Source organism: Erpetoichthys calabaricus, chromosome 15 (assembly GCF_900747795.2).
Source record: "Erpetoichthys calabaricus chromosome 15, fErpCal1.3, whole genome shotgun sequence".
NCBI lineage: Eukaryota > Metazoa > Chordata > Cladistia > Polypteriformes > Polypteridae > Erpetoichthys > Erpetoichthys calabaricus.
The window spans coordinates 194,463-219,193 of NC_041408.2; the positions used below are offsets into that span (position 1 = coordinate 194,463).

The 24,731-nt window shown below is 41.8% G+C and overlaps 1 protein-coding gene across 1 annotated transcript; it reads right to left on the reverse strand.

Moving 5' to 3' along the window:
- Nucleotides 1–321: 321 nt before the first annotated feature.
- Nucleotides 322–24,731, reverse strand: spata17 (spermatogenesis associated 17). The gene is made up of 10 exons (XM_028820311.2): nt 24,610–24,731; nt 22,583–22,672; nt 20,154–20,235; nt 18,673–18,723; nt 17,692–17,795; nt 15,053–15,176; nt 13,183–13,380; nt 6,536–6,684; nt 3,314–3,449; nt 322–1,543 (listed from the first exon to the last, which is right to left on the reverse strand). The coding sequence occupies exons 1-10, from the start codon at nt 24,717–24,719 to the stop codon at nt 1,463–1,465; spliced, it is 1,125 nt and encodes a 374-aa protein (XP_028676144.2). The 5' UTR covers nt 24,720–24,731; the 3' UTR covers nt 322–1,462.

Consider the following 24,731-nt stretch of genomic DNA (forward strand, 5'->3'; position numbering starts at 1 on the left):
GTGATACAACTGTTCGTTAGGGGTGTTCCTCAGAGATCATCAACGCCATTGTGGTGAAGGTATTTATACTGTGAGCGTGCGACTCCGAGCTAAAACCAAATTTGGTGTGAGCTGTTGACTTACAGGCGACATTTGGTTCAGATTTGTGCCTACTTAGGACTTGGCTTTGTATGTGGATTTTGGAATTTCTGGCTTTAAATGATCCCCTGGTTTTGACCCTGCCTGTTACGGATTCACACTTCCTTCTCTTACTGTGTTTATTCTGCCCATGTGGCCTGCTGCTGTCACCACTGGAAGGTCAAATAAAAAATGAAGACAAGCTGAGTAAGTTCAGGTTTACTGCTATGAGTATGCACATGACGTTCTTCCCTGCATGGCCCCACAGACCAGTGACGACAGAAGGAAAAAGACAATAAATACAACGTCAGACATTAAATGAAACATCAGACAAGAGACTGAATCAAGTCAGTATGAGAGGCTCTTCAGTAGCCCTGTGACCGGTGGATATAAACTGTCCTGGAATCTGATAGGCCAAGAGCTACTGGTCCTGAACGAGGAGGGAGACCACCGACAGTATAAAACCATTTATTCTTGTTTATAAGTAAATGTGCACTATCTGTGTCCTGGACAGATGGGAACTGTGAGCTAATGGTATTCGGTGCCAACATCACCTCCCTTGCTAGTGTCCTGCAGCCCCGGACTGAGCAGGTACCAAAACAGGACGTTATATAGCCAGTAAGGATGGACCCCTCTGTGAGCCTGTGTCATTTGGTAAGACTCGCTGAAGACATCCAGACATGCTTGAAACATCCGAGGAAGTGAAGGCTGGATAGCAGAGCAGAGCTCAAAGAGTTGGGGGGCATCTATCAGACACCTGCAGGGAGACCCTGGATACCCAACTGCTACCCTGGCCCCAAGAATACAGGAATATGTGAATGCATTGTGATAATAAACAGTTTATGGCTTTCTTTATGAGTCTCACTAAATGACATGGAAGAAAGAATTCCGGATAATCCAGAAGGCACAAATTGCCAATGTATTGTACAAAGTGCTTGATTCACCATTACTTCATGCACAAATGCAGGCCTGTGTCCGGCTACTGACTGTACAGCTGACCTTGAACTTCACACATTTGGATTTGAATTTGCTGTCCGAGTTCAGTTCCAGTATCTGTGGGTGTCTGCATGCCAAACATTTTCAGTGCTGTGCTTTGGACGGGCTCATCATCTGCCATATGCAGCACGTAAACCTTCATGATCCACTTGACTTGCCATCTCTTTGGCCTCTTCATTTGTTCAAGTTGGGTCAATTCGTTAATCGATTCGTAAACCTTAATCAGCGAGGATGCACTTGTAACATTATCTTGTAATACACAGTCGGGATTTGAGGAAGAACACTTCGGCAGCCACTTGCTTTTGCTTCACTTGTGTTTCTTCTGCCTAATAATTCCATTTGGGGGTCGTCACACAACATTTCCATTGCTTGAATACGTTTTTCCATATTTTTCAAAGAGCTGTATTGGTGTAAACACTGTTTTAAAGGCCTAGAGTAGAAAAACAACAACAAGCAGTTTTAGTCTCGCATCAGTCACATGATGGTATGGTGATTGTTTCAATGTCGACACTTTCATTTTAAAGCACAGCAGCACAATAACAAACCGTTCACTCCCACTGTGAGTAACAAGAAAGACTCATCTAGCATCTTCGACAAAGAATTACACAATAAAACATTTTGATAAACAATTAACTGGCTGAGTTTGCTTCAGGCACTAAGGGTTCAAACGTGATTAGGTCAACTTTAGAACATTACAAATATTTCAGAGAGGGGCAGCACATGTCGCCAGTGACTGCTAAAGCTGACCCAAGCCTCTCAGACTCTCATTTGTACTTTAAGCGTCTACGACATGGCAGTTGACCTCAACACTGAGCAAAACCAAAATGACCAGCTGGTTGTCTTTTTACACGTGTTGCTCCTGCGATGGCTCGCCTTGCAGATCCTCAATCAAAGTGCCATTCTCTTCAGCCAGATCACTCAACGTCGTACTGAGACAGTTAGGTCAGATCTCCACTGCCTTCATTCTCCTCTTCTCCAGAATTTAGTCAGCTGCTCACAAACTATAGGCTATTGTGTGATGGCATGGATTGTGAATCATCAAGCCAGTGACCCCCATGTCAGTCACTTCACCTGCCAGAACGTAGACATATGGGGGGAGTTAAAGTGTTTGGAGTGCGACCTGAAATATCAAAGTTTTGCGTTCGAATCATGAGGCTCAACTCCCTCTGCATTGATCTTCTTGATCCCACCACTGCCTTTGACATCGTTGACCACTACGCCCTACTAAGGCAGTCACCGGACTCCATTGTCCTCACTGGACCATGCTGCTCTCCATGTGTTCCTACCTCTTTGTGTTCAGGTATGAGTCATGATCTCCAGGGCCTCTCTCTGTCCTGGGTTGGTCCATTTCTTTTCAATAATTTGACCACAAGTCCACATGTTTTATTGCTATGCCAACAATACCCAGCACTACATGACAGACTGCCTGTCTATCCAAATGACCTGAATGTCCACTAATGTTCTACATGTCAAGCTGCTTCTTGTAGGATTCCCAGCTGAACTCAGCAGCCTGTTGCCACAACACTTGACCAGGGTTCCTGTGAACTTCTATCTTCACACTCTGCCATCCGCATTGGTGTTATTCTGGACGGTTCCCATCTCTACAGTCATCATGATATCTTCTGTCAGTTCTCTGTTACCCCTCACCTGGATTATGGCAGTCCATCTTTGAACGACCTTCCTGTTTGAAGTATAGCCAAGTTGGACTTGCCAATTAAATAATAATGAAGAACACCTCCTAGGACTCTGCGTACGGACAGAATGGCATGCAGAGGTGCCTGTCATTCTGTTGGGACCTCGCATTTGGAATGGCACTGTAATTGTATTTCTTTATTTCTGGACACTTGAAGCGGGTGTAAGATTTAATTCCAGTGATCACATTCACCGGCCCTCCATTACACTTCACGAGAGGCAAGTTTTCAGGATTCACTTCTGTCACTTTGCAGTTTTCTTTCCTTTTCTTCTCACTGACGCCCACATGGCTTTATTCATGCTGAGTATGACCCATCACCAGTTATGTTAGAGCTTCCCATTTTATGACTTCTATGTTATTCAGTGTTGATTTACATTGGATTTAAATGTACACTTTACTATCTAAAATGAAGGAAAAATGTGACTGAATACAAAGGAAAACCAAACTGAATATTGACAGAAACTTCATGATCTTTCGTCCAATCATGGACTATCTTGATAAGCTCACCTTTTTGCTTTGTAACAACTCCAGGTTTTCATCTCTAAAATGTTTACTGCCATAGGCAATCGGCTCAGGCGACACTGAAGAATGAATAGATGGCTCATATTTTGGATTCTTGTCTGCTTTAGAGAAAGGATAGAATCTGAAAAAGAGAACAAAGAATGAACAACTTCAAAACCAAATGACAGGAGATCAAACCGGTGAATCCTGCCCCATCAGTCCATGACACCAAATGGGGTCACAGTAGACATGGGTAGAGTTAGAAAAGGGGATGAAGGTTCTGATGTCATCTGAGGGGTGTGGTTACCTGCCAAGATGATGTTTGTCATGTTCATGCAAAGGAGAAATAACGTTGCTGTGAGAGCCTTCTTTTGTTTCTAATTTTTATTTTCTTTTCCTGGAGGAATTTTGTGTAATAGAAGTCAATAAACATCGGGGTTAGAAGCACTGAATTCAATTGTGATATTCATTTTTACTTTCTCTTAAATGAAGTATAGGGAAAGTATTGTAATCGTCCAAAGACTTGATGTCGAGATTTTAATGAATCTTGATGTTTTAGACCTCCCTGAGTCAGAAAATACTATTTTTGGAATTATGTCCATGTGTCTGTGTGTGTCTGAGTGTCTGTGTGTGTAAACATGATAACTTGAGTTCGCTTTCACTTAGGTCAACCAAATTTTGCAAACAAGTATACACAGTGGAACCTCAGTTTGCGAGCATAATTCGTTCTGGAAACGTGCTCGCAGTCCAAAGCACTTGTATATCAAAGCGAATTTCCCCATAAGAAATAATGGAAACTCAGATGATTCGTTCCACAACCCAAAACTATTTATATAAAAAATGATTAATACAAAATATAAAGTAAAAATACATAAAACAAATTAACCTGCACTTTACCTTTAAAAAGAATCATGGCTGGTGTGAGTGAGTTTCTAAACTCTTGTGGGATTCCACCCAACGGGACGACACGCGGAAGAGCGTCCCAAAGCAATCGCAGTCTCCCAGCGCTGTAGCAGTTCGCCGTAAAAGTGAATTCGAAAAGATCGCGGACATGCTATAAGTGCCTGCCGTCGATGGGTGATACAAGGAACAAGGAACATTATAAATGTGCAGGGCACAGTATTACTTGGCACACGGTCCTGCCTGACTGCTGTGTCTGTGTATAGGAGAGCTGCAGATCTCAGATAAATAATCGCGCTGTTGCTGTTTCAAGCTGAATAAAGCTGGTGTTGCTAAAGTACTGAGACTCAGCTTCGTGTTTTAGGGTGCAAGATGGGGTCTCGCACGTCACAGCGCACACACACACAGTCACAATGCTGTAGTAAACAGTACACACTCGTACGGATGTTGACTATATGAATGAGGCACGCCGACTAAGACGGAGAATAGGAGACGATTGCCCACAATCCCGCAGCGAGAGAGAGAGAGAAGAACCATCAGCTCAGTTGTGATCACGTGACACTCAGCAGACAAAGCGTACACATTCTACTCGTATTGCAAGACCTCGCTCGTTTATCAAGTCAAAATTTATTAAAAATTTTAGTTCGTCTTGCAAAACACTCGTAAACCAAGTTACTCGCAAACCGAGGTTCCACTGTATTAGGTACGAAACATGGAATTCTATCAATTTTTGGGCTATTTATGTTAACTGGAAGTGGGGCTTTACCTTTTATTCATGCAGCTGCTTTATAATAATTGTTCCATATATTATAAATTTGATTTGATTTGTTGTTGATGGTTCTTTAATGTACATAATATACAAATATAACATTGTCTTGCGGTTTGCTCCTCAAATATCCATACCCATATCTGAATAAACGAGAAAGTCACAGGGAGACCACTCCCGATGTTTTGATATGAAGTCATTTTCTAGTGACTTTACATTATTTCCTTCTTTTTTCAATGCTATCTTGTTTTTTTTTCTGGTGCCACCTTCATGTGGTGTAGTTGCTGGTTGTTGGTATATAATTAGTGCGCCGGTTGGCATGTCAGCATAAAAGGTCACCCCAAATGTTCTGGGTCATTTGAAATTTGAATAACAACTGTGAAAGTTATGTATGCTTTTGCTTTTTGTCTGATTTCTGGCTTTTAGGTGTGAACTTCAACTATGACTTAGGATTTTGCCTTGTGATTTGGCAAACAATCAGTTAGTCTTCTCAGTAACGAACTCCCTTTTGTTTTTGACATGCGTTTATTCTTCTGGTCCCTCTTCATCCCGTCGGCTCCACAGAACAGAGAGATCTTAAAGAAGGTCTGTGGTAAACAAGCCCCAGGCTGAATCTACCGAAAATCCAACCTCAAAGACAAAAAGCTACACACGTTAGACAGTTACACTAACACCGAAGCAAGCCAGCCAATCAGAGCTCATATAAAAATGGTGCCTCCCGGAGAGCACCCGTGTTTTCTGAGGATTCTGGTCTCCTGTGTGAGTTTGGTAAGCCGGCGCCATGTGAGTGTGGAGGTGCGTCCACTCCCGAGCTCGGAGACAGAACAAGATCTGGAAATGAAAGCGTTAGGCTTAGGGTTACAGAGATTTAGGGCTAAAACCTAACGCATGAAATCAAAGCTCATTTTAGATATTTATAAATGATAAGTCAGGTGCATTTGGTTTAACTTTACAGTGCAGACTGTGATTTCCAGATGTGCTGTCTGTGTAACAATATGGCACATACTGTGACTTTGCCAGTGCAGGTGTATGAGTGAGCTGGCGCAGGAGGGCCGAAGCAGGCACACAGAAGAGCACAGCTTACATCGAGAGCAGAAGGAAGGGTGGCATGAACATTCAGGAAAGCAACAGGTGTAGAACTTGTGGTTCTGCTCATGAAAGTGCTCTAAATTACCTTCAGCGTTGACAAAGAGGACGACATCGGCCTTTGTTCCCTAAAGTCAGTGATTTATCAGCAATCACAAAACACTTCCATCTTTCAGGTTTCTTGTTCTGCTTTATTTTTCTTAGGTAATTTCATAGACTGGATGACTGAATCAAACATAAAGAGAAAGTGTTGCATTTCGATGACTCATTTGTGGTCATCTGGCTATACAAGAGTCAGCAGAGCTGCCATAAGACAAATGGCCAGGCTTAAGACTTTTACTCATTTGCCATTACGAGGAAAGTCAGTTCTGTATATGTGCATACCAATATGTGTGAGGACAAAAAAAAATCAAAGATCTATTTTCAGTCGACCACCTTGCAGAATGTTAAAGTGCACCTCAAAGACATGAACTTACAACTTGTTATTCACCCGGCCTCTCTCTTCCTCTCTTTTCAGCTCCTTTCTCGATTCTTCCACGGACGTGATTGATGTTGTGACTCTCAGGGTTGGCTCCAGAGGTTTGAGGCGCTGCTGCAATACTTCAGCAGGATCTCGGAATGGTCCCTGACAGATATAGGATAAGGGGAATGTTTTATTGTGGAGCCTTCTGACACCTTATTGATGACATGGAAAACAGTGAGGCCTTGGAAATCTCCACCAGTTCTCCTGGCCTTAAATTATTCATAAAATCAATTTGTTCCATAAACCAAACTTAATGAACACTTTGTAGAAGTTTATTTACAATGTTTGCCCACCTCCATGAAGTTAACATTCTATACTGGACTTTAGCACACCATCATAGGAGCGAGCTACATTCCAGTTTAATTATATTTATTAAGACTTAACAACATTTAAACATAATAATAATGTGCATAGCCCTACTGCATACCTATACACTAATTATTAAATACAGAAAAGAAAATGCTACAGATACGAGACATTTCACACCCCCCCCCCCCCCCCCCCCCCCCCAAAAAAGTATTAACTTTAAGGCCGAGAAAGTCAATCACACGGCCGTACGATCAACCGCATATCTGTCTCAATGGCAGCTTCACCAGCTTGAGCAAAATGGACAAAATCATCAGAAAACTGGACGGGGCCTTAAACTGCACGTACGAGCAGAAGACATGGCGCCTTCTATTAGTCCCACACCACACGCCAGCAGTCTCGGCAAAACCTCAGCGACCTGTGAAAGGCCGTCCATATCGCTGGACATTTAGATGGTAGTGACAGATTACTCTTTGGGCCCAAAAGCTCCTAATCATATGAGAGGACTGCAGACAAATGACCATTATGCTTCCTCTTGGGCTGTTTCTTTATTTAAAATATTTACAGACTCAAGAGTGTTAGGCTCACTCCTCAAATGCTGACGTTACCTTGTGTTTAAGGCTGATGACAGTGACCGTCATTAAATGAGGCAGCATTTCAGCATTGAGTTTAGGACAGCAGATGCAGAAACTTGTGGGCTGCCATAGCGGTTACTCTGCACTGTTCTGAGTAAGGAGCTTGATACACCAGAATATTATTCATATTGTCTGAATTTCATGTTAATAAAGTCAGTCTCCTGATGTTTAAAAAAAGGCGCTGGTCCACTGCTGGTGGCTCTCGATGCACTAATGAGCTGAATTTGTTTCAATTATAAAGGATATTTCTTTTTCATTTTTTGTGTGATCTATAGTAGGGACAAAATTCCTTCTGCCATCCCTCTGGAAGTTTCAGACCCAAGGAATTCAATGCTGCAATTTCTTTTGTGATCAAAGACCTGGTCATTTCTTTATACCGTTTTCACGGCCATTTTAGGATCATTTGCTTGGTCATCGCTGAGGTGATGAATCCTGTGATGACAGGAGTGGCGTCATTGGTGCAACTCTATAAAGGTCACTGCTTGTATTTCTGGGGGGTTATCTGAGTTGCACTTTGATTTCTGGTTAGCATTTTTGACTTCTATTTTTGACCCTTGCTTAGATTTTTGACCACGTCCCTTTCTCCTGGTCACTGCTCATAATCTTTTTAACTGACTGCCTTTTTTCTGTGTAAAGTGCAATTGTTAGTCAATATAACCTGCATATTTGAAACACTTGATAATATGACAGAAAGAAAGAAAGAAAGAAAGAAAGAAAGAAAGAAAGAAAGAAAGAAAGAAAGAAAGAAAGAAAGAAAGAAAGAAAGAAAGAAAAAAGAAAGAAAGCATAAGAGCTGTCAGAAAAGGATGAACAACGGCAGAGGTGCACAATATATACGGTCAAAAAATGCTTAGTATCCTGTTTTAAAACTTTCACATGGAGCCATCACTGTATAGAGATATATTTCCAGCTGCCAAAATACAAAAGAAAAACATGTGGACGATACAGTACAGTATGTGTCAATAAAAAGTGCAGAGGCAGACAATTAACAGCACAGACCACTTAGAAGTCCACCAAAGTATCCTACTTTGCTCTAGCGCTACCTTAATTGTCTGATCTTACAAAGATAATTGTTACAGTCTCTTCTGTTTGGCAATAGAGGTCATTTCCCACTCTTTAGAGGGTTTGGAAGTTTGTACTAAAATAAAAATAAGAGAACACACACATGAAGGGAGATATACAGCAACATCTACTGGGATTCAACAGAACTGCACATGAATTATTGAATTTAAGGGCTTTTTAGATTATAAGTAATACAGACTGAAAAATTGGACAACACAATTTAAGATCTTAATAGGCTGCCAATAACTTTATTTAAATAGCAAGTTTAAAATTAATATATCAGTTGTACCATAATGCAAAGTCATGGCAGTTAAAATACAGAGATGAAACAATGCAAACCCATGTTGCTTACGGACTCCATTCGTGATCTTTCTTCTGTCATTACTCGCACTCAATCCTACGACTCCCCGGATGCTCCTTTTCCCAACTACACTTTGTTTTCTCTTTTGAGAATCCAATGCTCTTCACGTTTTATTTTTCTAATTTACGCGTCTTTTGCGGTTGTCCCCAACACATCATAATGTTTGCTGATTTCAGAGCCCACGCTACTCTTTACTAGTCTCTAATCACATGCACATTTTGTGCTGATTGGTATATCAAGTAAGAATTTCTGTACACGAGACAATAAGGGTCCTGTAAAACTATTATATAGCACCTTTCACATCTACTGATCTATCATATAGTGCCATATCCCCTTGGAGATTAATAAAGTATCTATCTATCTATCTATCTATCTATCTATCTATCTATCTATCTATCTATCTATCTATCTATCTATCTATCTATCTATCTATCTATCTATCTATCTATCTATCTATCTATCTATCTATCTATCTATCTGTGTCCTTTGTATCCATCTGTCATTCATAATAGTACATTTAATCCTTCTTTTCCATAGTGCCTTACACATCTATCATCTCACTTGCTCTATTCATTGAGGTTGGTGCCAGAGAGAGATGACGTGTGCCAGGTTGGTTTGCACATTCATATAGGACACGCCACAATAAGGACCCTACAAACCTCCAGTAGAATCAGCCTTCTAGGTTAACCAAAACCAACCTTCACGCATAATCACGAAGACATGAAGCTTCCACTGAGTGACCTGTGCTGTTTTTACCTTTTTTGTCAGCTGGTGGGCTGTCATTTTTTCCTAAGGATGTAAGATGGCTGCTACAAGGTGATGTCACAGGGGGCGTGGTCGGGGAGTTGGCATGTCATGTCACGGCAGCCATTTTCTCCACTATAAAAGCAGGGCTGCTGCCATTGTCAGCTCTCCTGACCATACTCTTGTCAGTTTGATATTTTTGGCTTCACTTTTCACGTTTGCTTCATTAACTTTGTGTGATTTTTTCTTTTTTTGCTGAATCATTTATTGTTTTGGCACACTGGGGTCTTTTTTGGGGTCTTAATTATGTAGGTTGACACTGTTGAAGCTGTTTTTATAAGTTTTAATTGCTGTAAGCATTTTGAAAGTTAAGCACCCCACAGTGAGGCAGGTCAAAGTTTCGCATCACTCGGAGAGTTTCAGGACATTTGTCTCCATCTTCCAGTTGCTGTGTAAACCAAAGCAACTCAACGGCATATTGTCAGGCCACTGAAAAATGATTTTACTTTTATTTCTATGGTCCTGTATGGCTGAATCATGATATTATTTTATAATGATACTGATATTAAAAAGACCTTCTCAACGTGTGGTGTATTGACAACCAAAAATAAACCAAAGAAAAAAAAAGGGGAACACAACAAATGGAAGAAGAAGATGCATTCAAGACCTGACCATAATACAGACAGTCCTCCATCTTGGATAGGCCTTGGAACGCTGAAGTACCGCCTATTCACTGAAAATTATCGGCCTGGCATAAAGTACGTTTAAAGCTGGGTTTGTTTAATGGGAGACTCCTTCACATTGCTTTTTATAAATATAATATCCTGGCAGGAAAGAAAGGTATTTGTCACCCCGACTGACTCCTTTCCTCATCTTTGTTTGCAGAAGATGCAGTCATCTTCAATATTCTCAGCCATCTCACTCCTTTAGTGTCTCCCCAGGTCTCCTGCATTGCTCAGCACAAACAAACTCAATCTGCTGATTGTCAGGAAGAAAAATCATTTCCAAGGCCTACGGAACGAGGGAGTGCAGACTCCGGAGCACAGAGCTGTCAGCCGATGTGGAGTGTCGAGTCGCATTTCAATCTCGGCCCACACTGAACCTCGTGAATATCTGACCTGAACAGACGAGGTCTGCTTTTAGGGATCTTTGTGATAGCATTAGTAAAATCAAGTGTGGTACTCAAGCACCAAAAAAAGACAGAAATGAAATCCCTTTTGCAGTGGCGCTCATCAAAGGCAGATGCCACTTAAAAATGGAACACCCAAATATCAAGAGATCTGTTCCAACGCCCTTATATAATTCTGGATAATTTTGTTAAACAGACGTTCACGTCTTTGTGTATCCGATTTTCCTCAGTAGACTTTGTTCATACCTTTAATGTGTCCACTTTGTATTTAGGTGACAGCACTGGTGGCATTTGTGAGCTGATTGTTGGCTGTCATTCTCTGTCTGGGACAATAATTGTGCAAAATGAGATGAAGATAGCAAAGTGAGATAAATGGTCAATTAGTCTTAAAAAATGTCTCTGAGTCTCTGACTTCACATTATCCTGTGATGTGCGAACATTAAAGAGATGCCAACAAGTGGTGCCCACAGCATTTTGTGTGCAAACACTTTTTAACAATCCTAGCAGCTGAGGCAGCAGCACTAGAGAGTTTGAAGGTCGTAGCTCAAAAAGCCTGATCAAAATTAAAAAGCTGGGCTCTGCTCCAATGGCTTCTTACAAAAGAACGCTTTGTTTTGGTGATTTTGGTCTGGACTTCGGAGACCTTCTTGGCATCAGTATCATTTACATCACAGGGGAATCAACGTGGACTTTAAATTGATCTTCCACTCAGAAAGATGATAAAGACTGTGGAGGATTATTTACCTGGCAGTGGGGCTGCTGAGGCAGAGGGGCACAACCCTGGCACAGGAAAGTTCTGCAAAATCTGTGGCAAAGAAGGGTCCTCAGAAATTCCTGCAGGTAAACAGGAGTCACCTGCAGCTGATTATTTTCTCACAGCCCAGCTAAGACCCTTCTGTCACTCCACAAATATGAGGTAACACACATCAAGAAGAGGCCATACAGTATCTGGGGCAGCCTAAAGGTTGTCTTACAGACATCTCCACTTGCTCAGAGACAGGAATGGGACCACTGAGGGGCTTTCTACGCTGGCATCTTTGAGCCACCTAGTGAGTAAGGGGCATTATCAGAAAGAAGCTATGCACATCAATTCAGCGTGGCCATGTTCCTCAATTCTGCTTATGGGTTCATGAAACTCTCGTGTTACGCTTAAGCCTGACACAAACTCACAAGACATGAAAATGCTCATGAGAGGCCAGTCTGGAAAAATTGTCGAAAAATCCAAACTACCACTCAAGCGCAGCAAGAAAAGCAGTGCAATCGGAGCATCGACACATTGAAATGCGCTGATGTTTAACGTGACTTTCAAACTTATTAAAGATTTGTTCCTTGGTCGACTGCTGGTTACGCATGCTGTACACGACGAGATGTAAACGGCTGTTACCATGACTGTCTGTCACTATAAAGCAGAGAAACATCTTACTGGTTATACTATCAATTATGGAGAATCCACTACATCCATTAAACAGTGTCATCTCCAGACAGAGGAGCAGTTTCAGCGACAGACTGCTGTCACTGTCCTGCTCCACTGACAGACTGAGAAGATCATTCCTCCCCCAAACTATGCGACTCTTCAATTCCACCAGAGGGGGTAAACGTTGAACATTATTCAAGTTATTGTCTGTTTTTTACCTGCATTTTTTTATTACTCTTTAATTTAATATTTTTTGCTGCTGGAGTATGTGAATTTCCCCCTGGGATTAATAAAGTATCTATCTATCTATCTATCTATCTATCTATCTATCTATCTATCTATCTATCTATCTATCTATCTATCTATCTATCTATCTATCTATCTATCTATCTATCTATCTATCTATCTATCTATCTATCTATCTATCTATCTATCTATCTATCTATCTATCTATCTATCTATCTATCTATACTCACGTTTCCCATTTGTTATCAAACCCACTTAACTTGCAGCCCCGGGCAGGAATGGGAAGCCCCTTTGTTGCCCAGCTTAGTCCTGCCTGCCCTGCCACTCACTCATACTGGGCCAGTTTAAGGTCACCAGTTGCCACACACTTGCTTGGCATGTGGTACGGAAACTGGACAACAGAGGACAAAGTAAATCCCACACTGCCCGTAACTGTCCAGAGTGTTGATATATTTTTGAAGACCCCAAGGAAAGCCCAAATGCATTTAACATTGTAAGAGTGCAGGAAAGGCTAACATACTTGAAGCATAGATACGCCATCTTTAGCTCCCAGTATCTGTCTTACCTTACCATAGTATAAACTCTAGAAGTCATCCTGTACTTGTGTCCTCTATACTGGAGGCTACGGCTCTTATTCAGAAGGATTATCCTCATTTGCATAATTGTTCACAAAATGTACTTAAAGCACGAGGACATCACTTACTTGTAGTTTCTTTTTCGAGATTGGAGGTAAACGCTGCATTGGAGTCGATGTAAAGGAAGCTGCTGATCCAGATGCTCTTGTCTCGTGATCTGTCGCACAGACCGGAAGTGCAGAGTGGATCTGAGGTCGGCAACGCTGCAACCGGAATTCCATTTCATCAGGGAAAAGTCTGAATGGAGAGTTAAAGACACCTGGGCGCTGAGGGTGGAACAAAAATACGGAGTTAGGCCTGGTGCTCGAAGGTCCTGCGAATTATTATGAGTTAAAACACAGGCATCTGAACTATTAAAGTGAACATCTAAAGTGAATTCAATATCCAGCAATTCTCAATCAATTCAATTTACTGTAATACTGCTCATGTTTCCCTGGCAAACAGAGACCATTGTACACATTTGCAGCTATAATAAATATAAATGTCTTATTTATTGACAAACAAAGCATCACACAATAAAAGACCACACAATATGCGTATACAAGTACAAATACTGGTCTAGATAGATGCAGTATGCATTTTTAGGTTAAGTTTTTACAGATTCTGATAGCAGTAATATACTGTAAATGTAAAATGTTGTACATTACTGTAACATCAGCCTTTGTAGATTATAAACTTTAATGATAAGATGCTATGATAATAAAGCTTGAAGCCCCAACATCCTAATCAATGGATCAACTTCAGCTTCAAAGGTGACAGGCAGCTTAGGCTGCCACCACAATGCATCAAAAAACACTCGGGGTAGCTACTTCAAGTTTTCAGAGTTGTTTCAGGAACAAAGAACAGAAAGGTCACTTCAAGATGAGCTGGAACACACACTCATAAGCTGAAAATGGGGGAGGACCGGAATATTCACTAATGAGGACTACGGTGTAAGATAAGCATAAAATGAGCTCTGAACAAAATTCAAGTCAAAATGCTCTCCTCTACTCACACTCTCCCGTTTAAACTCCATATTGATGGAGATGAGACAACGGATTGAGTCTGCATTCCGTGAAAAGAGTTACACAAAAAACAAATTGATTTGGCTCCACTCGGACACCAAGGCTGGGCTACAACACACCCTACAGGAGGCGGCCTCCCCAGTCCTTCATTAAAGTAACACCAGTGAACAACACAAATCGGAGTCTGGCACAACACATCAAGGACACTAGCAGTACTGGTGCCTCCAGTTCTGAGCCATCCCCTCAAAGGTCAAGTCCGCTTGCGTAGTTTCTACTTAAAACTGTAGGTTGAGGGGATGAGAGTCACATTCTGCACAAAATGTCACTGGGTGCCAAGGTGTGACCCAATTAATTGCATTTTGTGTGATGTTTTCTGTAATGTACCCGTGGAAGCCCATGATGCATGGATTTAGCTACATGATAGGCAAGGAGTTTCTAATAAGATGTTACAGAGGTATCGTTAAAGTCTGTGATTTTAGTGGTCAGTCACTTCTGGGGCAAGGACACCTGGACATCCAAGTTATAAAGTTTGATTCTAGTCAGCTGGTAGAAGTGGAGTGTGCAGTTTGAAACCGGAAAAATTAGGCCTACGACTTAAAGTTTGAAAGAATGAACAAAAAGGAGTTTATGGGAAGCAGGAAACAGAAATTTGAATGTGCAGATTGTGCTTTAATTCACATGTGATATTTGTGCTTGGTGAGGCTTCACCTTTTCATTCATTATTCAATCCTTTTTAGTCTTTCTTGTGTGTCTTGGTCATCCACAGAGAACATGCTGTGCCTCAGTGATGGCTTCATCAGAGCACAAAGTTATTTCTTTTAAAAGAGTACACTACAAACCTAAAGAACTACAACACTCTGAGGCCCTCAAACCTGAACGTCACTCTCATAAGAAAACCTTTCACAAAGCAGGCCTGCGACTTTTGTGTACTCACGAGCTCGGTGCTGATAAGGTAATGCATTCTCTGTGCCTGGTAGTCTTTTCTCCTCTCTTCATTTTCAAGGGCCATTTCTTCCTGCCTCTTCAGTGTTGTCTCTACATACTCATCCAGCTTCTCTCTGTAAGAAAGGTGTTTTTTAATATTCATATTTGTGCTGGGTTTCAAATTATATGTTCTGTATTCTTCTCTGATATTTTGTCTACTTTTTGTTCATGTTTTCCTGTCATGTATTTCTCCATCTAGTAGCAAACCCACCTAACCCACTTATTCATTTAAAAAATACCTCGACAAGTTATTTGGCATCCATTCTGCCTTTGACAGCCATCCATGCTTTCTCCCAGTATTGCAGTGATCCAATATAATAATAATAATAATAATAATAATAATAATAATAATAATAATAATAATAATTCATTACATTTATATAGCGCTTTTTTCAGTACTCAAAGCGCTATCCACACAGGGAGGAACCGGCAACTGAACCCACAATCTTCCACAATCTCCTTACTGCAAAGCAGCAGCACTACCACTGCGCCACCTGTGAGGACAACATCCAACAAGGACTCACTGAGCTATGACTTGCTGTACCAAAGCCCACTACCTTGTTTACTTTCCAAAGTCTCACTGAGTCTATTAAACATTTGTAAATGTCACAAAGCATAAGAAAACAACTGGGATCTCAAAATTCATCGAGAAAAAATAAACCCTGGCAGCCCTTTGCTTCCATTTGGATGCAGGAGCAGGTAGAGCTGGAGAGGCGATGGACGAGCGACTTTGACATCAAATGACTTTGCTGTTATTTTGTGTATTTAAGTTCCTTTTTGTCAAACTCAGTGGACTGATGTTAAACAGCAAGGCAACACTGTTCCAAAAAAGACTCCCGGCACTTCCATACAGTGCATTGCACCTCAGAGGTAGGTGTTGCTCTGATGGTTCCAGAAGGTACCTTACACACGACTCAACACAGACTCCACCCACACATGACTCAACACAGACTCCACCCACACATGACTCAACACAGACTCCACCCACACATGACTCAACACAGACTCCACCCACACCCACTCACACACACTACTGGCTTGTAACCACTGGGTTTGATCGTCCCAATGTGCACACACAGCTCAGGCGCTAGGGACACAAGCCTACATTTGGAGAGGCCGCTGGATTCACCTTCACAGTTTCAGGAACTAACAAGGTTTCAGAAAAGGCGTTCAAATTCCTGTTATCAGTAGTTAGTGGTAATTTTATGTGTGACCATGGGTGACAAGCGGCACTACAAACAGATCTGTGGGTCTCCTTTCATTCTGATGATCCTGATGAAGGTGACAGTGACAACACGCTCCTCAGGAACTTCTTCTTCCTTCTCCTGGAGAATTCCCAGACACTCCTAGGCCAGCTGAAAGAGGTGATCACTCCAGTGTGTCCTGGGCCTGTTCCTTGGTCATCTCCCAGTGGGCTGTGCTTTGTATACCTATTGAAGGAGGCACCTTGGGGACATCAGAGCTACATGCCCAAACCACCTCAGCTGGCTTCTCCAAAGTCCTACCGCACTACTAAGCTCTTCATCCTGTCATGCAATGTGAGCCCAGCAACACTGCATGAGGACCTCATCTTGGCACATGGCAACATAGCAGCTACAACAACAATTCTGTCTTTACACTCGCTCCATATGAACTATTTCTGCTGTGCCACTTTCTAGTAATGTGTAGCAGGGGCGCCATATTTTACTTAAGGCCAAATACAGTATAAACTTGAAACGTTCAAGTTCTGGGGTTCACCAAATCTTACATTTGTACTTGCTTTGAATGTTTTCACACACACATTATCCAGTTCCCCTCAGACACATCTTGGCACTAAGTGAACCATTCCATGTAATGAAAATGAAAGTAATTTAGAATTACAACAAGAAGAAGCCTGTGCCTTTTTAATGATGAAAAGGCGATTCCAAAGCATTTTTAGTCTAAATGCAAAATCTAACGCAGAGCTGGAAAGGGAAGGGATTTCATTCTTGGTTTGGATATTTGCTCAAAGTTCTTATAGATGAGGGGCTCGGATGCGCACCATACACCGTGATCCATCATGAGGCCTTGTGTAAAAGTGTCCGCTGGACATAAAGCTCTGGGACTACAAACTGACTGTTTGAAGGGTTTGGGGGTCTCAAGCAAAAGTGCACAGAGCTGCTATGGTTGAACTCTACATTTCATGTTAAATGTAAATTCTTAGCTACAACATCTGAACCATTTTCAGGAGAACAGGCCATTCTGCCCAATAAGCTTGTCATTCTGTTGTGTGTGTGTGTGTGTGTCCCATTCCTACAAATAATCTGATTGCTCCTATTGCCTTTGGTGTCACAAATGAAGCAGGAAGGGTGAGTGTGAGACGCATGAGGAGGACTCAAAACGTAGGAGGCACACTGAGAGACTCCTTCATGGATGGAGAGTGTAAAAGCGGACCAGAGGAAGTGCCAGTCAAGAGAGCTAGAGGAATACTGAGGAAAGGCACTGATGGTAAACTTAGGGCAAGAGACATCTAATATTTTTACATTCATTTTATTACCTGTCTTCAAAAGATCACATGGCTAGTACATATTCATATATTACAATTTTATTTTTCTTGTTTAGTCTTCTTACCTGATAATTGCATTCTTTACAGTCAGGCCCTTCAAGTAACTCTTAATTGCATAATAATTATGAATGTATTTTCGTACATAGTATGATCTCCATCGTTTTTGAATCTAAAAATTGAATAAGAAAGACAGCACAATTGTAAACTTCCTTTGCAGATACTAAAGTGAAGAACAACATTTACATTAAACTAAACATTTTCCTGGTAGAAAACAATATGCAGCATTTCTCCGCTTGTTCATTGAGTTTGCCTGCCTCCTTGTCAAAAATTCAAAACAACATCTGTTCACCTCGATGTCCATGTCTTCTTATAATGGATGATGAAATCTTTTGTATAAAATCAATTTCAGTTTTATGGTTAACAAATCACATTCTTTACCCCTGTAGTTCATGATGGTACACGTTATCACAATGCAGTATAAAACATTTTTTGACAGACATGCAATCCAAATGTCCACACTGCTCTGAATTCTGGGACACATCATCTAGACAATCGTCAATGCTGTTACCAGAAAATGGTGGCACCCACAAGTAAAACCAAATTGGCATCACTGCGTGATGTTAAAAATAATAAACTTTCTTTGGACATCTTGAATTACAAACTAAACATCAAATTGAGTTCCTTGAGTGTCAAAAGCCCTCAAAAGACATGTCGATTGTTCCAGTCACTTCACAATTAAATAATGAAAGCAGTCATGAGACCAAGACTCCAAGTCAGGCAGATTTGAACAATTTTTTCATGTTTGAAGGAGCAGCTCCATCAGTGATGAAGCCTGACTGGCATTGTGATGGCCAGCCGCAGCACCCTTTGTATTGTGATTGGGAATTGCACCTTCAATGCCGAGTTTATAAGTCACATTCAAGTATAAATTAAAAACTAAGTGCTTGAAGATATTTTGTCCATTCTGTCACAAAGTGAATGTCCACATTACCCACTTATAGCTGTGCCATCTTAACATTCACCCACTGGAATTCAGAAATATTTACCCTAACTGCCATTTCATTGTAGAAATTCATCTTCACAACAAAATATTCGGTCTGGAAAAGAAAGAGGAGAAAAACAAATGTTAGGGTGACATTTGAGATGAATATTCTGTCCCTGAACAAACGTTTGAATGTTTTAAATTAGCATCAGCAACTTTAGGAAATATTTGATGACAGCTCGAGGCCACATAACTCAGTCTTGCCAGGATCAGGGCCTACATGTACAAAATGTCAGGCAATTGTGATAAAAGCAAATTTAAGGAGTAAGGAAGTCTCCCTGAGAGTGACTGGCAGGATCAAAGTGACCTTTGATGACAGCCAAGAGCAACTATGGGACGAGCCCCATAAATGGCGGTCCTACAGCACCTTTATGTGTTCAAGGGACATGTACCGTGTACTCTGTTTGGAATTTAAATCAAGAAAAAAAATCAACGTAAAGACGCCTTAAAGATATTGGTCACCACCGTGTCTTTGAACTCTTCATATTACGACATGACTTTGGACCCCTGGAGTCATGTGTGTGCTGTGACAGTGCATGGGGGATCACAAAACAGATGGGTGGAGGAATGGCTGGGCTGGAAGAATGAAATTAAAAAAACAGAAATCCTCAAATGGCTTTGAACGATCACCAAGCATCTTTCCACATGGCACCTCGCTTAGCCTCTTGAGATTACAAGAGAAAAGCCTCTAAATGATGTAAACGTTTGCATGAAACGCCTGTGACTACAAATTGCCTTCATTATTTGGTTTAATGTAAGGCAGCACAGCGGTGCAGGTGTTAGTGCTGCTGCCCCCGGGTCAGAGCCCTGGGTTCCGATTCCACTCTGAAGTCCCCGTGTGGGTTTTGTTGAGTGCTATGGTGTCCTCTTATGCACGTTTACTAAGTTGGTGTCTCCTAACTCCTCATGGTGGCAATGTGATGAACTGGTACACCATCCAGGGCCTTAGTGTGCCCGATCTCAGTGTGATGTAGTGACTGAAAAAGCAAACTACAAAGGGGAGGAACATTTATCTAAACTTTACTATAAAGTTGTGCCTGGTCAATGCTGAGGAACACCTCTCCAGTGAAAGAGCACAGGCTGCTTTGTTTCTTTCAGCTGATTTCAGTTAAATAGATTTCTGTTAACAAAGGCCGACTGTGACATCTGAGGACTGCATGAAGGACGGCTGATGGCCTAAACATGGCTTCAGAATGACCAGTGTTAAATAAACTCTGACACTGTCAAAGAACACTGAAGTGTGCACACGGAAAGAATGGTGCCATATAAAGACTTAAAGTGGTCATTTAACACCGACAGGACAATGGATGCCTGACCTCAGTTTTTACCTTCATCTATTTATTTGGATTTACGTATTTGTGAGTTTGGGATGCAATCCCTAAGAAGGACTGCAAGTACACAAGCAGGTACATGGCAGGGCACGCGTGCGCACACAGGCACACTCTCCCTCACACATTCCTGCAGTAGCCCAGTACAGATTCATACCTTCATCATTTTCCTGAAATACTTTCTTCCCAGATATCCTCGCCAATTCTTCTGAATGATTATAGCCATTCTGTTTAGATACCTTCAGAAGAGACACAATTAAATTATAACCGATTTAATAATGAAAACGAAAAAAACAAAAGAGTGTGTTTAAATCACAGTCTAAACACAGCAGGCATCCACATTCATTTTGAGCATTACAAAAAAGTGTCAAGTGGCACTTGATATTCTTTCACTTCCATCTTTGTTCTGTTCTGCACAGTCTTTAGAAGAGAAATTGGCCTTTAGTCCACAACAAAAGCCACTGAATCTGCTGCCTGTTGGTTTTATTCAATCATCATTGTATTCTCCAGCCTCTCGAGGTTTTTGTAGTTCTCTCCTCTGTGGCTGTTTGACTGCAGCGTTGGTTATTAGCCATCCTAACTATTTGAGACTTATCAGCTGTCTAAAATCAAGAGCAGTTTTAATTCATGTTTAATTTATATTTATGTGTTTATTACTTTTGCAATTTTAATTTTTCTTTCACTTCTTGTTGTATTGACAGAGGCAGTATGTGAGTTGATAATGACCAGGAGATTCAAACAGAAGCCAAAGTCAGAGCTGTAAGTCAAACTGATCTTTCTTCCAAAATAGAAATGCCAACCAAACATCGAAAATCAAAAACACAGCAAAGCAAAAAGTCAAAAGCAAAAAAGGTATTTGCAAAGCATGAGAGTTAGGTTTATCCGCAAATTCAGATACCCTGGGATTGCAATGGACAACATTTAGACCGTTGCTATTGATGACAAAATAGTGTGCAAACCAGAGAATGCTGGGTAATGTTACAATGGAGACAACAGATGCAAATATTTAGAAATAATGTTACAATGGAGACAACAGATGCAAATATTTTGAAATGGTGGCATCCATAAGTAAACAAAGATGACATTGCGGCAAATCGCTACAAAATTACAACTTGGTCAATGTGCTTTAAATGCTAATGTAAAATTTTAAATCCTTGGGTTCCAAAACCTTTAATTAGATGTTATAGATCACTGAAATCCATACTGGAATTCTCACAAAAAAATGTGTAAACACTGCGGTCATTTGCTTGAAGTGCACTTCTTATCATGTGTACAGAGACCAGTGACATTTTTAATTGCATGTCTTAATCAACATGTAATACTCTGGCATCATTACTCATCAGTAGAACTACCTTTGTGCTAGAGAAATAAATGTTAATGTCATTGTTCTTGTGTCCCAGAAATCTAGCGGTGGATGACCATGCTAATTGATTGCTACCAGTTTTAAATTGGATATTTTCAATGTTAAGAAGTGATTTGTAAGTAAATTACACTAGCCTTACCCCATGGGCACTTGGCATGGGGTCACCATTAACAGGTGCCACAGCTCACTCCTCCTCAGGTTAAAGCATCAATGAGGCTGTAGAGAAGGGGGCAGAGGCGCCTGGCGCCTCCTACTGAGTGCTGTAAACTGTTGATCAGCATAGCTGCCATGGCAGGGTGTGCTATGGTCATAGTTTGACCAGGGCTCCATTCGTGGCTTTACTTTCTTTTCTGTTTATCTTGTTGTAGTTTTTTTTAATACTTTTTTTTCTGTTATATGACACTTTTCTCTTTTCTCTTCTATTGTATTGTACCTGACTGGTGTTTTATTATTCATTTTACTTTGTCTTCTTATGTTAATTCTCTTAATTATATTCCTTATTTCTTATGTGTTGAGCCAAAGGGGTGGGACCCTGATTGTTCAGCTGTTGACTGTCTTTGGCCTTTATGAGGCCCGAGATGCCTCAGCCTTATGCTTTACGGATATCCTCTCCCTTTTGGGGCCGCAAGCTGACAACCTACGGCAGTCTCCTGGCCAAGCCTAATTTGTCCTGCTTTTGGAGTTTTCATATTTAAAGTACTATCTGTCTATTTGTATATCAACAATATAGTGCCTTTCATCTATCTATCTATCTATCTATCTATCTATCTATCTATCTATCTATCTATCTATCTATCTATCTATCTATCTATCTATCTATCTATCTATCTATCTATCTATCTATTTCTGTACAGAGCATTGAAGTGTTTGTGTTAAAGCCTCCTGGAATTGTAGTGGTCTTATAAATAGAAATGAACTTTATAATCAAAATTCAAGTTGAACTGAATTGAGAGAAAAAGCGAGAGTTGAAACAAAGTCTGTAAGCCTTGGAGAGAAGCCGTTAAGGCCGAAGCTCAGTGAGGCTCTCGGCTTTGGCTTTTGTCATTTTATTTTTTTTCCTCCCCCGACCACCAGGAGGCGCTCCTTCAACATGATCACATCCACAGATTTCCATTCTTAGTTCTGACACATTTCAGTCCTCCGTGCTGAAGGCACTGATATCATTTCTGTACTTTTTACACCTTAAAGGCTAAGAAGGTCTGAATGAATTTCAGGAAGGGTACCTAAGGTATCCATGCACTCTGCATCCTCGGTACCAGGCCTGGATCATGATGGCTGCCTTCACCTCCTTTGCTCTGTCCTCTTCAGCAATCCTGTAATGAAATTAAACACTTCATTATCTTTTCTTTGTATATACTGTAAGCGGCTGGTTTATTATTATCCTACAGTTAAATTCTCCATTCATTCTCAAACCTGCGTAATCCAGTTGCAGTTTGAGGAGGCCAGGGTGTATCCAGGCAGCATCGGGTTTAAGGTAAGGGCTGATCCTCCTGAAAGCCCACTGAGACCCTGAGGCAGGTAAGGCTCACCAGGTAACAAAACCAGCAAGCCCAAAGAACCAGCAGGAAAAACTCGAAAGAGAGATGGGAAGGACATGCAGCCTCGCCACAGACCACAGCCAGGTGCTACATGGAGTTTGGGTGGGGTGGCAGCATTAACCTCTGTGCCACTCTACATTTCACTTGAATATTTATTTCCTTAACCAAAACATTGAGCCAGCTAATTGCTTCAGGCACACAGGCAGCTCAAAGCAATGCCAGGCTATGGTGGAATAAACGTCAGATTGTAACCTTGGCATCTTTGGGGTGTTGGACAAGTACGTTTAGTGTGGCACTGTATGCGGTGGCTGGGATGGACCACTGCTTTCAATGTATCTTTGTGCCTTCTTGTCAAACACTCAAAATCCTAACTTGTGCAGGTTGCGGTTAAACGTGTGGAGTTTGCGTGCTGTACCTGTGTCCACATGGACCATCTCTGGCTTCTTCCCTCATTCCACAGTCAGGCAATCCGGGGTCAGCGCTGCCTGTGCCGGATGCTGCCCAGAGAGGCCCGAGCTGCCTGTGACCGTAAACATGGAGACTGCCAGCTCGATTCATGGATGGAAGGAATAATCAGAAATACAATTAGAAAACAAAAACCTTTGTGATGGAATCGATCCAATTAGATCTGCAACAAATCCAATATTTTATCTTGAACAGAATGTGCCCGCTCTCAACTAGCAGAGCCCATGGGTTCACCTTTAGTCTTGGCTCTGCCCTCTTCCGCTGGCACTGATGGTCCTTTGTAGTGCATTGGTCTGCCCAAAACTGTAATTAAAATGTTTTAAAAGCTAAACTCTTTCACTTTTCTGAATTACAAAGAAACAAATTGAGTGCCACCAGTTTCATAATTCCTAATTTGAACTGAGTGGCGCACAGCATTAGCGGGTAGCATGTTCTCTCCGTGTCTGTGTAGGTTTTCTTCCCATTAAACTGCACATGTCACATTCAGTCCCGATGACATGTCGCCCCGTCCAGTGCCACTTCCTGCCTCGTGCGCAGTGCTGTCAGCATTGGCTCCTTGAGCTCCAAGGACCAGGCGGCTTTCCAGCTGCTCTATTTGGACGCGCACTGCACCTGTCGCACCCCACCGTAATGTTCAACAGGGCGCCCCACCGTCGGGGGACAACTCTTCTCGTTCGTTTTTTTTCTTCATTCTTCAACTTTCTTGGCTACTTGGACTTTTCGACTCGTCAGGGTGTTTCAGGCACACATCTTGGCGTTTTATTGATTTAAGAGACCGACGCGCCGGTGCAGTTCGCAGGGCTCAGACGTCAAACAGAAAACGAAAGGAGATGTGAGGAACTCATGGGGACAGGCGGTAAAAGCGGAAGAGTTAATGCGGCAAATAACGAAATTAACGTCTAGAAGTTAAGGGGCTTTTTAAACGACAAGAAGGGGACCCTGGCCGATTGTCCATGCCGCGTGAGTCACGAGTGTCACCTTAAGCGTCGTCCGTGTTGACACGGGCTGCCATCGCGTGGGCAGAATTTACAAACGTGACATCCAGCAGCGGCGGCTCCAAATGAAGACAACAAACCGGAGCCCCGAGTAACCGCGCCGGTGTCCGGTCGACTACTACATCTGGGTTTCAGTCACTCAGGTCGGTCACCTTATCGCCAAGGAACAAACCAAGTGGCGGCCGCTCGATGTTAGTGGTCACAGCCCCAATCTCGATCGCACACGTTTTCAGGAACAACGCTGCACGGTACCTGTTTCTCTTAAAATACTCTTCTTGGATGTCCTCCACCCGCTTCAGTAGTTTCTCTAGCGTGGCCATGTTTCGGAGTGTGTGATGGCGTAACCATGGAGACGCGTCCATGTGGGCCGGCAA

Coding starts and splice junctions, on each gene's coding strand:
- spata17 (XM_028820311.2), bottom strand. CDS start 24,719: ATGGACGCGTCTCCATGGTTACGCCATCACACACTCCGAAACATGGCC. Junction 20,236..22,582: donor AGAGTGCATGGATACCTTAG/GTACCCTTCCTG, acceptor TCTCTTCTGAAG/GTATCTAAACAGAATGGCTA. Junction 18,724..20,153: donor ATTTCAGGAAAATGATGAAG/GTATGAATCTGT, acceptor TTTCTTTTCCAG/ACCGAATATTTTGTTGTGAA.